Consider the following 18,103-nt stretch of genomic DNA (forward strand, 5'->3'; position numbering starts at 1 on the left):
GATCCACCGTCAAAAAAAAAAAAACGATTTTTTTGACGTATCAATACGTCGCTGGCAGTCAACGGTTGGATTCTGCTTGACGTATCAGTACGTCGTTGGCAGTTAACGTGTTAAATGAGAGTGTGTATTGGGAATACAGTGCATCTTGGTATATTAATGATTCAGGAATGACTAAACCCTCATCCCTACTAGAACTGCAGAGAATGTTTAAATGAGTGCCGAATATCATAGTAATTTCCAGATTACCCTAATTAATGTGTGTTACCTGTGTTTGGAATTTACCAAATGTTCATTTTGGTCTTCTTAATTCTGTCTGGCACATTCAGTGGAACGTGCTTCTTTTTTATCAGGATATTCTTAGATACATTAATTCCTTAATCTCAATCTGGAATCTAAAGCACGTATGACAACTTGATTATTATTATGTTTACTATTATTATGTCCATGCGATATTGTTGTTTATTCCAGAGGTGCCCAAATTCGTTCCTATGAAGGGCCAAAAGTTTATCTGGATGGAGGGCAGTGGAAAATGACATTACATTAAAATGTATTATATTTGATAGACAATTTACATTCTAAATCTAAAATAACATTTAAAAATAATAAAAACAGCAAGGCTAGACTATCTACTATTACTCATCTAGCCTTGCTCTCATGTATCTGCATTTATGGTTCAACAAGTTCTGTAATATGACAACTGTAAAATAGTAATCAATCTGTAAAATGATGTAATCAAAAACACTGGCAGAGTGGCCAAACATAAGTGTTTTTCTTTATTTTCAAATGACTTGCTGCCCTTGAAATGTTGACTTTTGCACTTTAAGCCGTTGCAAAGGAACCCAAAGAAAGAATAGCCATGCCCTATACTTTACCTTCACATTTGGATGTTTCTCAACATCATAAATCACAACGCTGAATAGCCTAATGCAGAATATTCCCACTGGATCTGTGGTTCTCCACAAGAATAATCATAAGTTGTCCATCAAAATAACAGTAGGAGTTGTGAAGGTCACCCTCTTGTTACAGAGAGAAGGCTTCTTCACTTCCAGCTCAGAGAAGAATAGATGATCCTCTTCTAAAGAGGATGTGACTCGCAAGCCAGGACTCCTCTGATCTTCTCAAAGAGAAGATCAGCGGCATAATTCACATCTCTCCCACAGAGATCAGGGCCCGTGTCTCCACCTCCTACCAGGAAATGCCTGGATTTCCCTCCACTTTGCTCTCAGAAGATGCAGCTCTACCCTCCTCCTTTTCTTCAAAGAAACCCAATCCGTCTTCTTCTTTCATTCAGAGTTCCCACGTTCCTCCTCACAGTTTCCAGAGATGTCGGTTGTCCCTCCTTCCGCAGAGGTGCCAGGTCCCTGACCTACTGTAAATCCATACTGTAGTTTGTCAGCTTCCTCCAGTAAGAAGAATCCATCCCTGACCCACACCAGATTTTCCAGGTCCCTCCAACCCCCAGACAATTCTGATACCTATCTCGACTTCATCCCCCATATGCATATTGTATCATGCTTTGTTATATCGCAGACATGAATGATCAAACAGTCATTCCGTCTGTCAATATGACTCATCGTCAGTGTTGGACAAGGTACTTTCAAAATGTAATATACTACATAGTTACTTTCATTTGAAAGTAATAAGTTACTTTACAATATAACTCGTTAATTACACTACTTTTGCATTACTTTCACCAAAATAACAGCAGTAGCAGAATGACATCGCCGCCACTGAACCATCCCGAAAAATAATTTCAACTGTCTTGAAGTCAGTGTAAACCGTCCCAAATTCTAAATGTTATCCTTTTCCTTTGTTGCTGTCATCTATAGTGGTTATTTGCTTAAAAATACACAATTTGATTAGGAAATGAAAGAAGTAACTCAATTTGTAACTTGTTACTTGACAAATTAATTGGTATAATATTACTGAAATCCCATTATATTACTGAGTTACTGCTAAAAGTAATATATTACATGTAATGTGTTACTTTTATAATGAGTTACCCCCAACACTGCTTATCATCACACTGAAATATCTGCAGTGATTGTAGCAAAAGGACCGCTGTAACCTACAGCTGCTCCATAAGATGCTCTTAGTGCAGTGCATTAGTAAGACCATAGATTTAGGATTAATTGTAATGTTAAACATTTAAAATCAACTGAACCGAGCAGCAGTGCCGGCCATTCCTTTGGCTTCAGCAGAACTAAAGTTATACGTCTAATCATTAAGATCGGTATTTAATTTTAGCTCTTTTGTCTCTGTTGGAACTCTGGTTCTAAAGACCGCACGAAACTGCTCTTTACTTCCTGGATCTGATGCCTTTCCTGTTGAAACAGGCTGTGGTGATGGGACATAAAGCAGTCAGCCATTAGAACCATTCGGAATATCTGTCAGAGAGAGAAAGGATATTTGATTTGATGGGAGGAGTGGGATTGTTCATAAATCTGATTGTTTTATTGGTTAGAAACTTTACATTTACACCTACAGTACGACTGCAGCATGAGGTCACCATTAAAGATACTCCACAATGTAAAAGTAATGGGAGTTAATTTAATAATTTAAAAAGTGCTCTACAGTATATAGTTATAAACTTACTTGCTGAATGTTTGCACAGGCACACATGAAAATAGCCACAAACCTCTTGTTTTTGGATCTACTAACAGTGCACAGGGCATTTTGCAGCTTGAAAAATGGGTCTATCAAGATGCTGCTGTTCTATATGATGTTTCCTTATTATTATATATGCATTTGTGGGTGTTCCAAGGCTGCAGCGCAGAGTGGGAGGAGGGAAATATTGAAATGGTCAGTGGATGTGATTTATCAACGCCAGAGGCTCACAATTATCTGTGGATTTTTCCCACATTATTTAAGAAAGTGGGGACGGCATGTCTTAAAAGTTTGCACACAGCCAATGGCATGGCTGCAATGTTAGTGGCTAACTTCAACCAGAGCCATGTATACTGTATATCTCCATTCACTCCAATGGACCACTTTTTTACTCTCAAGAGTTCCCAGGAAGGTTCTGGATTAAGCAGCACTGTCGGGTTGCAGCAAAATGGACAGTTTGTGTTGTACTTTGAAAGTTTTTTTTTTTTATCAAATTATACATTATCAGCTTTATTTTAGCATGCAAAAGTAGCGCGAGACCCATTCCTGGCTGCTCATTGAATAATGAGTCTCGCATTTTGGTCCTCCGCTGACACCACTCTCTCTCTAGAGGACACTAACCTAAACTAACCTTTTAACCAATAAATAATGATTCAGTCAATAATATGCATATAGAAAAAGAACACTGTACAATCTCACCTTTGATATGCAATCACAGACTACAAGAAGGTGGATCAAAGCTTCCAGAAAGACAATACAATGACTTAGTCTAGCTCAAAAGGACATTAAAAGAGGCAACTTTAGAACATGAGAACTATAGTGCAAAAATGGTCTTCACAGTCTGCTCAAAACAAAAACATGACCTTAATTCAATTAAACCTTGATCTATTCGTTAGTGACGGGTGTGGTTAATGGTTCATCCTCTGGAGACCATCACTGGTAGCAGAATGCACAGGTTTTGATCGTGACATCCACTGCTTTGGTGGGCCTTAAGGTCCTTACACACCGGGAGCGTTATTTTCGTGCAATTAATTCGCACGTCAATAATATTTTTCGAACCTATAATCAGTCAATGCAGCTGTGCGTACCAATGGCAAAGTTTCGCTGAGCGTTATTGCGGTGTTTATTTTTTCGGACCATGGTCGATCTTTCCGAAATTCGCTTCCGACGTGTACACATCTGTTGCTGTGATTGACAGGTCGGTCAAAATTCGCATCGCAATTCCGTGCCGTATATTCGCATCGCACTTGATGTGTAACAGTCTTTACATTTGGGGTCTCACACAATTCTAATAAATCAGCTGGCTGCACCCAGGTTTCTTCATCCAGTCAGACTATCTTCTTCCACATGAGGGACTAATTATGTCCACACTGCTGCAATTCCATTTCTTAGTCTTCACTCATTTGAATGGACAGAGATGTGGCTGAATTCCAATTAGTTTGACTCCCCTAAATCAAGTCACTTCTCTTACTTTCTGCAGCAGCGGTTGTGGTGCTGGTGCAGCTTTGCTTCATGGGAATAACATTAGCTACGTGTCATTGGGGTATTTACTTGTTATGAATCTGTTTTTCCTTTGTAAAGAACAACTAATTCTGTAACCTCCATAATACTTAGATTGTATGTAGTATGATAATTGTATCTCTCTTAAGATGAAAACCGTATGAATTTGTTTCCACACAGTTTTAACCACAAAAAAGCTGTGGGAAGAAAGTTCTCAGTCTCTAGTTGAGTGATGTGGATATAGAGACTGAGAACTGAAGTCTAGGGCGAGTCAGTGCCAATAGAGAGCCAAAGTGAAACGTCACTTCCTGCTTCAGCACTGTACCAGAGATTTTCATCCGCCATTTATTTTCCCATACACATTTCATAAAATGTGTATAAAAAATAGTTTTACTTGTTCAAACCAAATGGTACAGATATATTTAGAAACAGGAGAGATCGCATAACATTTCACTGGGACCGAAACGTAAAAGAAATGCGGGTTTAAAGAAAATATTTTTTCAGTGTTGTTTTTTTAAGTTTTGGTCCGAGTGAAATGTTCTATGGTCTCTCCCGATTATAGCGTTAGCTGAACCGTTTGGTTCGACGAAGTACAACTATTTTATAAGCATTTTACGAAATGTCTATGGGAAAATAAATGGCGGATGAAAATCTCTGGTACAGTGCTGAAGCAGGAAGTGACGTTCCACTTTGCCTCTCTATAGAGACTGAGAACTGAAGTCTAGGGCGAGTCAGTGCCAATAGGTACTCATGCGAGGGTTTAAACATGTGTCTTGCTTATGGAGAAAGTTAGAGCAGACAAGGCTGCTGACAGAACTTCAAACTTGTTTGATTTCCAAGACTGTGATTCTGGGAAATGAAGTCCTGTACTGTGAAATGGACAGTGATGCATTCTGGGAAATGAAGTCCTGTACTATGAAATGGACAGTGATGCATTTGTTGGACAAGTGCCCAGATACAGTGGAGCGGTTCAGTCTGCAGAGACCCGTGAGTTTGACCTCACTCGCCTATGATCAAATCTCAGCGCTTCAATTACTGAGTTTGCCTTTTACACTGCCTCCCTCGCTACTTTCTGACTGTAGCAATAATCAATACAAATGCTAACGAGTGGACTAGCCACTCTCCTCTTTAAATAAAACTAAATCTGTAACAGACTGGCAATAGCTGCTAATGATGGTGAGGTCAGGACACAAAAAGTAAACAAATGACTGTGTCCATGTTTGCTGTTGTATTGTCTGTCAGTAACATGAGAACTGAGATTTGAGTGTTAGGGGGGTCATTGAAGAAATCCCATCTCATCATCAGAATAATGTGATGCTCCTCATTGATAAATGTGTGATAACCCATAACCTTATTTTCGTCTTCCAGTTTCTCTGCCAATAGGACAGAAGAAATCTGCAAGTCTTTCACAGTTTATTGTTTTAAAAGTTGCATACCGTAACGTCTGTGCCAAGATTCATCATAATTGATTATAGTCTTGATCGATTAACTATCAGAGTAAGTTGAAGCCGCGAATGATTAACTATCATTGTAGAGAAGATGGTAAATACTTTAATCAACGGCATTCAGATTAATCTACAGCAGTGATACTCAACTGGCGGCCGCATGTGGCCCACGGGCGCCCCCTGTGTGGCCCGCGATGGAATGGCAAAAAAATATATATATATATATATATATATATATTTTTTTTACAGTGCACCTGAACGCAACATGCAAGATACCCACTGAATAAGTGTTCAAATGTTCATGTCATTCTGGCCAATACTCCACTTCTGTTATAGCATTTCAGTCTGGAATATGGAATATCTTTCAATAATCTATGATTTAGCTGCTAAATTGTCAAATACTGCCGTCTGCTCGCTACCCAGGCACTTATGTATGTACTTCACCTAACTAACTTAACCTAACTAACTATCCGGTGTGCACAACACTAGTCGTGTTTCCATTAACCTCAGAAATGCGCAAAATCTAAATATCGCAATAGAAAGTGGGTAATGGAAACACGTAAATTTCGAAAAACCTCCCAAATATCGCAAAACGTTTTTGCGCTCTCATGAGGTGGTTTTTCAGACGTGTCGATATAGCAGTTTATCGCAAAAGTGTAATGGAAACGCATTTTTCGCATTTGCATGTCATGTGACCCATCTTCTCCTTTGGAAAAGGAGCGGAAAATGAAAGGAAAATGAGGGAGAAAGGGTTCGATAAACCGTGGCAAAACCTCCGCAGCAAGTGGAAAACTTTTAAGCAACGCTACCTAGCAGAAAGACGAGTGTTGTGCAAAAGCGGAGCTGGGGAAAATAGATCATGTTTAATGACAGAAATCGGTCCATGGTGACAGGCTGCCTGTCTGTGTGCGCGCAGTTGTAGGCTACCTTTTTTCCTCTGCCTCTCGCGCTCACTGCATTCACTGCAGCCAGCAATATGTTGACACTCATTTTCTTTTGAATTGATAATCAGGCTCGTTTATATGCGTTGTAACTTCATGTGGTGATTTGCATTGACCATTGGTTGGATTTGAGCAGGGGACGGGATTTGGGGCAGATCCCCATGCGTAATCACTGTGGCAGCTGCTGCAACGGGGAATTGCGTTCAGGTGTGTGTGCCGTCACTCAAACTCAACTTCAATGGAAACGCCTACAAGTCGCAATTGTACATTGTCGAAGTTGTAGAAATATCGCAATTATTTTGCGAAAAACTGTAATGGAAACACAGCTATTGTCAGACTAAACTCCGGCTGACACCCCAAAAACCTACAATCCGCTACAGAAAAATGTATATTGATTGTTTATTAACTGGCCCCTGGCCTTCTATCATTTCACAAAAGTGGCCCCCGGGCAAAGCAAGTTGAGTATCCCTGATCTACAAGATAATGTAGTGGATAACATAATGTTGCTCTTCAAGTAAATTGGGTGATAAGTAACTTGGATAATAGTTAATTTAACATGGTTTAGCATGCCATATGCTATGTAATAAAATGAATTGTCTTCTGCTCAATATTCTTTAAACATATAATCTATACTTCTTTCTGTATTACCCTGTGATCTTAGCTAAGTCAATACTGTACAAATGAATGATATCATAATATGTTACACTCCCATGGATGGCCAGTGTGCGATATCCTTCCAGTGACGTACCTGTTTGAGCTGCGTGATGTCTTCCTGTGTGGTCGCCGTGGCGACGATGGCCCTGTTGCTGCCCGGGCTGAGCTGCAGGGACAGAGCCAGGCCAGATACCAGCTGCACCCCCAGCTCTGTCACACTCACTTTATCATCCAGCACCCTGAAGCTCCTCTCAGCCAGCAGCACCGACGACGACAGAGGGGACAGCACCTGCAACACACACACACACACACACACACACACACACACACACACACACGAACACACACACACACACACGCACACACTTGAAATATTTATTTATGTCCACATAAATACAAGTATGCAAAGGACATAAACAGTAATAGTGCAGTCAAATGCTGGGAGTCAGTCAGTTACATGAGTGCCCAGACGGCAAACACAATAATGCACATAAGAAACACACAGGATGATAACATGGCAGGTTGATATATACAGTTATACTGTAATGCAAGAGAGCGGTCAGTATCCACTTCATGGGTACAAAAAGCAGCGCCTCCTCCATATTGAGCGGCTGCCGATAATAATAGATATTGAAGAATATCTCGCTAACTGCTTGGCCCTTCTCTTTGGGAGACTAGCCATCTGAAGGCCTCTCACAACCAGCTTATGGACATGACCCAGGCTACCAAATATGAAAACTAGAAGTTTACACCTGTAGCCCAGCTGTAACTCACACACACACACACACACACACACACACACACACACACACACACACACACACACACACACACACACACTCTCTTAATTCCTCTACAAATGCACATCTCATGTATACATACTGCCAGTCAAAGCTTTGCACACACATCTTTCTTTATTTGTTCTATTTTCCACATTTTAGAATAATAGTAAAGACATCAAAACTATGAAATGACCCACATGTAATTATGCTGTGAGGGAAAAAAGCGTTAAACAAACCAAAACTATAATTGTAGATTTTTGAAAGTAGTTCAAAAAAAGTTTGCCTTGATGGAAAGACAAAAGGTTTTGGAAATAAATCCACACAGTGGAGCCTGGCTTTAAGAGAATGTCAAAACAGTACGTTCAATCAGGTGGGTAGTGTACAATGCACTCAAACCTCTATACCCGCCTACACACACACACACACACACACACACACACACACACACACACACACACACACACACACACACACACACACACACACACACACACACACACACACACACACACACACACACACACACACACACACACACACACACACACCTGTAGAGTAGTGCTGCCCATAGCCCGTCCCTGCAGCACCACTCCCGCTAGCCTGGCCACGTCAGGATCCAGCACCTTCAGAGAGTGGCGCACCAAGTTGGTCACATCCACCTGTCAACCAATCAGGACGGAGTCAGTCAACACTCAGCAATTAACTAGCAGAATATGTAATGACAACTACAAACGAGGCTAATTTGATTACATCCTTAGAAGCTTACATTTAAAAAACAACAACTATTAAATGGATTTTCAAGAGATGGTGGTAACAAGGGGTCTGCTCATTATGCTTCCAGTGATTCAATTAAATATTCCCGGCAATAATTTAATTTAATTTAATTTAATTTATTAAACTCAACTTCTAAACCGGTTTTCACATTCATTCTCGGAACATGGGATTGTATTTATTTCCTGGCAACAATAAACAAGCAGATCTGGTTCCAGGAGGTAAAGACTGGAGGCATAACAAGATGCCTCATCCTGTTTAAGTGCTGCTGTGTTTACCTGCCAGTCAGGACCACCCAGGAAGTGCTGCTGTGTTTACCTGCCAGTCAGGACCACCCAGGAAGTGCTGCTGTGTTTACCTGCCAGTCAGGACCACCCAGGAAGTGCTGCTGTGTTTACCTGCCAGTCAGGACCACCCAGGAAGTGCTGCTGTGTTTACCTGCCAGTCAGGACCACCCAGGAAGTGCTGCTGTGTTTACCTGCCAGTCAGGACCACCCAGGAAGTGCTGCTGTGTTTACCTGCCAGTCAGGACCACCCAGGAAGTGCTGCTGCTGTGTTTACCTGCCAGTCAGGACCCAGGAAGTGGTCGACGACGGGCTCCGCCCCCGTGAGAGGGTCTGGCACCACCTCCGAGGCAGACTGGGCTATGAAGGGTGTGAGAACCCGGAGCGCAGAATGTTGGTACTGCAGCATGCAACCCCTGCCCTTCCTCATCTCCTCCTCTTCCTCACTGTCCCACGTCGCCCTGACACACACACACACACACACACACACACACACACGCACACACATGCACGCACATACGCGCGCGCACACACACATTGACAAAAATGCAAACAAAAATAATAAGTCACGTGCTCTAAATATGAGCACATTATCACTGAGAATGAAACGAGAATGAAATGAGAAATTAAATGATTATTGTACAAAGCACAAATCTCATATTTACAGACAAATACTGTGAGTCTACACAGTAAAGTGCCGTTTTTCTGTGCGGTTACCATTTCAACATGGCATGATTGAATTTAAATGAGTTATCCACCTTATGTTCCAACACAGGGGTCAGCCAGTTACTTCCTGTTGTGTTGACACTTCCTGTGACAGCACAGTACTAGTGAGCGGGTAAAACAGATGGTGTTTTGAACAGGAAGTCATATAACACAACTGGGTCGAGTGGGCGGGGCTACATAAGGTGAATAGGATACTACGGGACAATTCAAAATGCATCGCCATAGAGCTCAAGGGAAGGTCTACAATGACAAATTGGCCATAAAAGTATGTGAAATCAATAAATACAAGTTCAAAATCAGCTTCTGATTTCAATCATTTGAAGCAAAATGGCTCAGAGTCGTAGCTGGGGATACGCTTCTCAAAGAGTTTAGTTCTGGTCTTCTTTTCTCCTAATGTTTTTTGACCTCTGCCAAATTGGTGAATTGACTGAGTTAAGGCATAATGGGCCTTATTCACAAAACGTTGATTGATCCGATTCTGCTCAAAGTGTACTTAAGAACGTGGACAGCAATCAGCACCGTCTCACTGGGCCCGTCTGTATGACTCCCGTCATTCACAATTCCATCAGACTCCCAATCCTCCCGGGGGGATTCCTACTACAATTTAATCAACTTGCACTGATATATGGGCCTCGCTGGTCCATCACCTGGAAAATAACTTAATCTGCAGACGTAATGGGAATTCTAAGCACATTGGAACACAGACGCGGGGCGGGAGGGGGCGGGGTTCGAGAAAATCAACCGCCTCCCACTGCCCACTATCATCCAACAGATGAGCACCAGGTTAATCAACTCCATCTATGCCAGTAGAGAAATGCCTGTTGGCGGGACCTCACAGAAAAAGCTGCCTTTCTAACAACGACCGTAATACGGATTTAGTGATTGGTTGATGGATTCGGGGGCCCTGTTCGTTGGAGATAGGGATGTCACGATAACTAGAATTTCTACTTCAATACCCAGGAAAATATCGATACTCATTTTCGATACGACGTGATGACGACGCATCAAAAATAGCTAGACAGACGGACGGACGGACGGATGCACTCTTCTCCATCATCTAGGCCCGATAAAACTCATTAAAAACTTTGCACTGACAGCAGATTAGCCCTGCTCTAGCCATCAGCCTATCGGAACACGTTTAGCTCGTTGAAGCAACAGATACCCACCAATGAGAGGGAGGGAAAAATCTGTGATTTTTCATTAAAAGAAAGCACCGCTGGTATCGAAACTGTTGCAAATGAGTATTGTATCCATTTCAAATTTTTTGTATTGATACTTATCGATATTATCGATACCTCTTGCAAATGAGTATTGTATCCATTTTAAAATTTCAATATTGATACCTTTCGATAGTATCGATACTTTTGACAACCCTAGTCGATGGAGATAACGATGCAACAAGGAAATCCCACGGGGGAGGGGTTGTCTCTACATCAACAAACGGTGCAATAACGTAACCATCAGAGAGACTATGTAGCCCCGACGTAGAACTGTTGTTGGTGTCCATCCTCCTTGTTTAGCTTCCAAGGGAATTCCCCCCAGATTTTCACTACTGGTGACATCACCTATAGCACCAAAGATCAGCCAATAGCAGATGGTCATTTCAGTAGCATGCTTTTTGCGGGTTACCGTTTACGCTGGCATCTTAATACAGTAGGCTATATCACACTCCCATGTTCTGCAGCAGGAGAGAGTCAGACAAAAAGAGATTTTAATGCTATTGCTGGCCTGCAAAATAATAGACTCTAGCCTACACATGTGCACATCAAAGCATCCTCTTCAACAGCATCTGAAACCAACCTAAACCTCAAAAATGTGCATCCACTCACTGGTGCTGCAGAACAGGGTGGTTGTGCGTCTCTTGACCAGGTGCTGCTGGAGATGCACGGCTCATTGCTAAGTGACCTTCTGCACTGACTGACTGGAAGTTAAACTAACCAGTGTCTCAAGGCTGATGAGACCGCTCACCGACGCCCACACCCTTCAGGAGCCATCACATCATTATCGCTATGCGGCCTCTCGCTCCGGAAGAAAGCTAATGTCAAGAGCTGCAGGCAACATGGACTACATTATTATAACCTACTGTATAATGTACTCTGTGGCTTTATGCTGCTGGAGTTACATCAGTGCCTTCCACTACCTCCACTTTGAGGAGCTCCAAGAAGATGGTGAAAACATGGCTGATGAGAAGGTCCATCACTGAAAGCCATTTTAGTGGCATCGCAGTTTATTGATTCTGGCGATGATTCTGGTTGTATGTAGAATTTATGAATTGTTTTTATTGCATAAGACATACAGTATTAGTATATCACTGGTCTGTTGTTTCTATATTGACTCTATGTCATGACCTCGATTGGTTTTTAACCAGGTGTACAGATCCTTTCCAAAAGATTAGAATATCATGGAAATATCATGGCATCGAGGCAGTAATTCAAGCAAAAGGATTCCCGACCAAGTATTGAGTGCAGGCATGAACATAACTTTTCAGAAGATCGACATTTCTGTTTTGAAAACGCCGGTTTTTGATTGGTTTTATGTGGTATCTAATTTCTTGAAATACTGTTTTGGGGTTTTTTATGAGCTGGAATCCAGACTTATGCAAAGTTAAACAAATAAATACTTGAAATACTTTACTCTGTGTGTAATGAATCTATCATCTATGAATCTATGAATGTTTCACTTTTTGAAAGGAATTATGGAAAAAAACTAACTTTTCTATGATATTCAATTTTTTTGGAAAGGATCTGTATTACAATATATTGTATACGGTGTGTAACTTGCTTTAAAATGATCAAATAACTCAAGTAACATTTTTCAATTCAGATAGCTCCAAAGTGCCATGCCGTCCGCCCATAGCTAACACACTGCACTTAGTATTTCCAAACAATTATTAGCATTCATCACCAGATATATCTGGGTGTGCACAAAATTGAGGTTTTCCCCCCTTTTTTTTAAAAAATGATCACAGAAATGTGGGCCTTTCATCGGGTCCGTGGAAAACGTCCGGGAAACCGCGGAGGAAACAAATCAGTGTGTCAGCGTCATTAGTATTGAGCCACAAATAATGACATGACTGTAAGTATTGAGTGAAATCCCACTAACCTTTATCCCCGGGGCAACTGTGTTGCCTCTACAGTGGTCCCCTATATGGAGAATATACCAATAAACTAATGTAACGATCACACATGTGATTATGTTTTATTATGACTGACAATATCATATTTCTATCCATCTCTTTAATATACATTAGAGCCTGGGCAAGCATGCTAAGCTGTAGGGATTTAATGTTGCTATTCTCCAGTCTATTTATTAAACCATTTGTTTTGATCTCAACTAGATTCGATATATTACTCTATCTGGAACTTTATGCTTGTAAACTTCTCCGCAATCTGATCCATCGTGGATGTGCAGTGGATCTATCAAGGATCTGTTGCTCAGGTCTGGCAACTCCACCCAAGTGACATTTAACTCGAGTGGAAAATGTATGTCATGAAATGTCTTGCAGTCACTCTTACTTGCTTATAAGTGTACTTAACAGTATTGAACTTAAGTTTAGACTCCCACTTCAGCAGCTGAACTTGAGAGTGGATTAAAATGTCCAATGAAGCATGAGTAAGGAGAGCAGCAGTAAGGTGACACCGATGTCTTGGAGGTTGTTGAAATGTCGGCTTTGGTAGGTAACATATTAACAGTTAAAGGAGAACTAACCCCCAAAACACTTTTTTTCAGCTTTTAACCAATATATATGACTTTGGGGGTGATGTGTGAAGAATTCTGGTCAAAATTTCCACATTTGACACCAAACTGTTGCCATTTGACCATTTGTATCATTTTTCAGCAGCATATCTGGCATAAGCGCCCTCTAAGGGTGGAACACTGCTTTTTTTTCTCTCAAATGAATGGGATATTTGACACGTCGTGACGTCACGGTGAACCAAAGACTATGGGATTTCAAGATAGTTACTCTCCTACTCCCCCTGTACCCTTTCGGCTCCTCACAACTCCAAGCCTATTCCCATGATGTCACTTGACCTGTTAATGTATTACAATCGCCTGTTATTTTGCTACCAACTCCTATGTAACACAATACTATCAATAAACGCCACTATAATCATAAAAGGAAGGACATTGCATTGTGTTGCTGTAAAATCATTCCCAACCTTTTATAAATCTCCAAAACAGCAACTTTTCAGGAAGTTTGCTCTTAACACGTTCATTGCCAACAACGTGTTAACACGTTTTCAGAATCCAGCTGTTGACTGCCAACAACGTGTTAACACGTTTTCAGAATCGATTTTTTTTTTTTTTGACGGTGGATCGTTGATCTGGCCCTTTTGCATCTTCTATTATACTGTTAGAGCCGCCGGGCGTGTGCAATCCATTCCGCCGACCCACTGAGTGGCGACGGTGCTCAGACTATTGAGTGTTGTTTGGCCAGAAACGCACGCATTCCAGCTGAGCTCAACCGAGGACCCAGAAGCGAACGAGCCTCATTCTCATACTGTAGGCGAAAACCTTTCACACGGGCGCACGGCGGTGGGGGGTTCCAAAGGTGGACTGGGTGGAAAGCACACTTTGAAGCGCGCAGCATAAAGCCTAGAGTCACACAAGGCTTCGTCAAAGCTCTCAACCGAAAATCCAAGAACGGATTAAGCCACATCCACGCTCGCCGACGAGGGGCCGCCAGAGAGGGAGGCTGCTGCTCACTGCTCAGACAGGCAGGAGAGACTGGCTTGTGACTGACAAACGCTGCTGAAATCCACCAGACACGCCCACGGAGGGAGGAGTTGTAAGGAGAGGGGGTGCGGGTGCTGCTATGGAGGAAATTACTGTTCAGAACTATATTGTTTATGTCTGATGTCTCACTGATGCCAAAAATAAATGGTTAAAGTGACTGTTTGATATTGAATTTCACAAAACTGCGATTATCTCAGCTTTTTGTCTCAGACGCTGAAACCATGCTGTACTCAACGGCTAATATCTACATAACTACTAACTCTACAAACTAACTCTTTTAGACAGAGAAAGCACACATTCTATTAGTACTTTTGTGAACTTTGTGTTCACAAAGTCCAAGCAGAAAATTATCCTTGGCTCTTGTAAAATGAGCCAGAATCCTCAAAAAAACCCTCTGGCAAAAGCTACCTACAGTAAAAAAAAAAGGCTGGCAGTGAATGTGTTAAAATACTGAACCAAACGTCGTCGAAGTTGGCACATGTCTTAATTATAGTTAGTTTCCCGCTGAATGTGTCATTACTTTATTAATATCTTACCTGGATAAGCTCGAATGATGATGTTTATATTATCAGTCCGAGTTGGAAGCACTGTCTCCAGGCCAGTCAAGCGGGAGAGAGTCGTACTGTATGCTGCTGCGCGTGCCCCCGGAGCTTGGGGCTCGTGCATGAGGCTGTGCTCCTGCCTGACATTTGACATCTGACATTTCCGCAAACAAATCTCGTCGCAGTTTTAGCGCACATGTAAAATATAACGCTATACTACGAGGTGACAACGTGACAAAGCTGGTCTAAACACACCGGCTACTATCATATCGTCACTGTGTACAAGCAACGGCAACTTTTCAGGAAATTAAGTCAGCAGAGCAGAGCGACTGAGGACTGGAGCAGCACACTCTCTGTCTGTGTGTGTGTGCTCCTCGGGGGGATTTGCATGGGAACAGTCTGTGAGGAGGAGAAGAGCTCTGCCCTGCCTGCGCCCTGAGAGGAAAAATCAGAGGTGCTGTAACTTTGAACAAGAATCACGAAAAGCCCCAAAACGCAAAATTAAAAACGGATTTCATTGCGCGGTTTATCTCTAGTTAGACGAGGGAATTACATGGAGAAATCTCGCATTGTGTTACCCCAGAGCGGGGGTTTGTCCTATTGTGCGGTGTGCTGCGGTAACGAGCCCACGTCACTTTGCTCTCGTAACGTAGTTAGACACGCTGCCATAGAGATACATGCAGAAAAATAATTAAATTTCTAGTTCGCCACTGAATTACCAAATTGATATAACTTTCAACCATTTTGAGCAAAGCTGTTTCCAAACAGGCCACCAGCGTTGGCTAGTTGTTGATATTTATAAAGATATTGCCCCTCTCAAATAAATTATTTTTGAGGCAGTAGGCAAACTGTAATGGCGTCGATTTCCGAAAAAAAATCTTGACTTGAACACATCCAAATAGTCTAGTATAGACAAGAGCATATGTCATTTCTTGGTTTTTTCCATAGGTATTTTCAAATCACTGTTCTGATACATATCTAGGGGGTTAGTCCTCCTTTAAGTCAGTTAAGATTAAGTTCAGTTATGTTTACAGCCCCTTATCACAAGCATGTCTCAAAGGGCTTTACATAGCATCATCACAGTCATATACTACATCATACATCTACACACAACATACAGTAGGTTGCATGTACATCCTATTCACCACGCCCACTTTTTCTCTCTTCCACGTTACCCACAATTGTATTTGTTCTTCCGGTTCAGCGCTAGTTGGCAGCCAATTTCAAAACAAAACGTCACTATAATAATGAATGACGTTTGGCAACATTCAGAATTAAGCTACACTGCGGCCAACTTCAGTTACATGTTCATAGCGTTACTGCTGCGAGGAGCCGATGGCTGTACCCGGTCGGCATTTAACGTTAGTTACAAAAGCACGTCGACAGTGTTTTCTCACTGCCAGTAGTCTACAGCGGGGTTTGACAGATAGCTAGTCCGACCGGTGTCAGCACAGCCAGCGCTCCCAATCCTCGCTGCTCGATAAATATTTCCAAATAGGCGTTATTCTGATAAACTGGTCACATATTTGGAATGTTCTCATCCGAAAAAAAAATTAAGACTTTATAACAGTGGGGTTTTTTATTTTCCGTGTCTAAAACGGAAAGACGATTACGAAATGACGTCAGAAGCGTCCTTGTATGGGCAAAGAATAAGATGAATACACACTACACATTTTACTAGGTTATATACATTACGATATTACAAAAACACAGCGTATCTTTAGACTGTGGGAGGAAACCCACGCAAACACAGGGGAGAACATGCAAACTCCACACACAAAGCACCGGGGTAGAGACTCAAACCCACGGCCCTTCTTATGCTGTGAGGCGACAGTGCTAACCACTGAGCCACTGTGCCGCCAAAATTCTCACTGTGCCCAAGTGTTGTTGCACTGTACACCACGTCGTGACATCCTCAGTACCACCACCGCCCCATCTCCTCGTGCTCAGCTACCACTTTGGAATGGATGTATAAAAAAAGTGTCGGGTCAGAACCAGAACTGATCGGGCCGGGCCTTACCCCCGGGTGCTGGCCGTCACCGGGACCCTCCAGCCCTTGATCTGGCTGAGCTCGGGGTCGGCCATGTCGATGAGCAGGGGGAGGCGGGGCATCCACACACTCATCTCCAGCTGGCTGCTCAGGAAGCTGTAGGTGAAGGTGAGCCACACGCGACGCTTCCCCCGCGTCTCTTTCCCGTTCACGTACACATAGTCACAGCGCTCTGACACCTGGGAGAGAGAGAGAGACGAGAGAGAGAGAGAGAGAGAGAGAGAGGGAGAGAGAGAGAGAGAGAGAGAGAGAGAGAGAAAGAGAGGGAGAGACAGAGGGAAAGAGAGGGAGGAGAATGAAAGAGATATAGTGACAGAATGAGAGAATCACATCTACTCTGACACAAAATAATTCAAAATTACTCGAATGAAATTCACATTCACGAAAAACACACGTGGCATTTATACAAATAAGTTAAAAAAGGGGGGAAGGGGGAGGAGAAAAAGAAAACGGAAAAGAAAAGAAAAAGCAGTTACAGATTTTATTCATAAAATAATAACTACTTCCAAATTCTGGCCGGGGGAATCCAGACTATGTTTCTGTTTATGTCATGGAAATTTACGACCGTGGGTCTCTGTGAAACGGTCGCTGAATAAAAATGAGTTTTGCCCCGTGACTGTTCCTGAGGAGCACTGCAGTCCCCACCAGCAGGAGCAGTGTGGTGGTGTGGAGGTTCTATCTCCACAGTCACCTCACTTATCTTAACAAGCAAGTGGCTCCACAGAGGTAATTGGAGAGCACTAGACTGGAGAAGAGAGTGTGGAGGGAGGGAGGGAGGGAGGGAGAGAGGGAGAGAGGGAGGGAGAGAGAGAGGGAGAGAGGGAGAGAGAGAGGAAGGGAGGGAGAGAGGAAGGGAGGGAGGGAGGGAGGGAGGGAGGGAGGGAGGGAGAGAGGGAGAGAGGGAGGGAGAGGGAGGGAGGGAGAGAGGGAGGGAGGGAGGGAGAGGGAGGGAGGGAGAGAGGGAGGGAGGGAGGGAGGGAGAGAGGGAGGGAGGGAGAGAGGGAGGGAGGGAGGGAGGGAGAGAGGGAGAGAGGGAGGGAGGAGTATAATAACACTTCCTGGGT

General features: G+C 42.6%; 1 protein-coding gene across 1 annotated transcript in view; it reads right to left on the minus strand.

The window, feature by feature from the left end:
- The window catches only part of LOC310795255 (transmembrane protein 132D), a gene marked incomplete at both ends in the record, with an annotated part of 63,685 nt that overhangs the window by 4,071 nt on the left and 41,511 nt on the right, over nt 1-18,103 (minus strand). The window contains 4 exons of the mRNA XM_083657313.1: nt 7,242-7,436; nt 8,478-8,588; nt 9,262-9,445; nt 17,010-17,218. Of these exons, the coding sequence (XP_083513439.1) occupies nt 7,242-7,436; nt 8,478-8,588; nt 9,262-9,445; nt 17,010-17,218 (699 nt within the window). The remainder of the gene's footprint in view (nt 1-7,241; nt 7,437-8,477; nt 8,589-9,261; nt 9,446-17,009; nt 17,219-18,103) is intronic.

Source organism: Poromitra crassiceps (genome assembly GCF_964638095.1).
Source record: "Poromitra crassiceps genome assembly, chromosome: 21".
NCBI classification, from domain to species: domain Eukaryota; kingdom Metazoa; phylum Chordata; class Actinopteri; order Beryciformes; family Melamphaidae; genus Poromitra; species Poromitra crassiceps.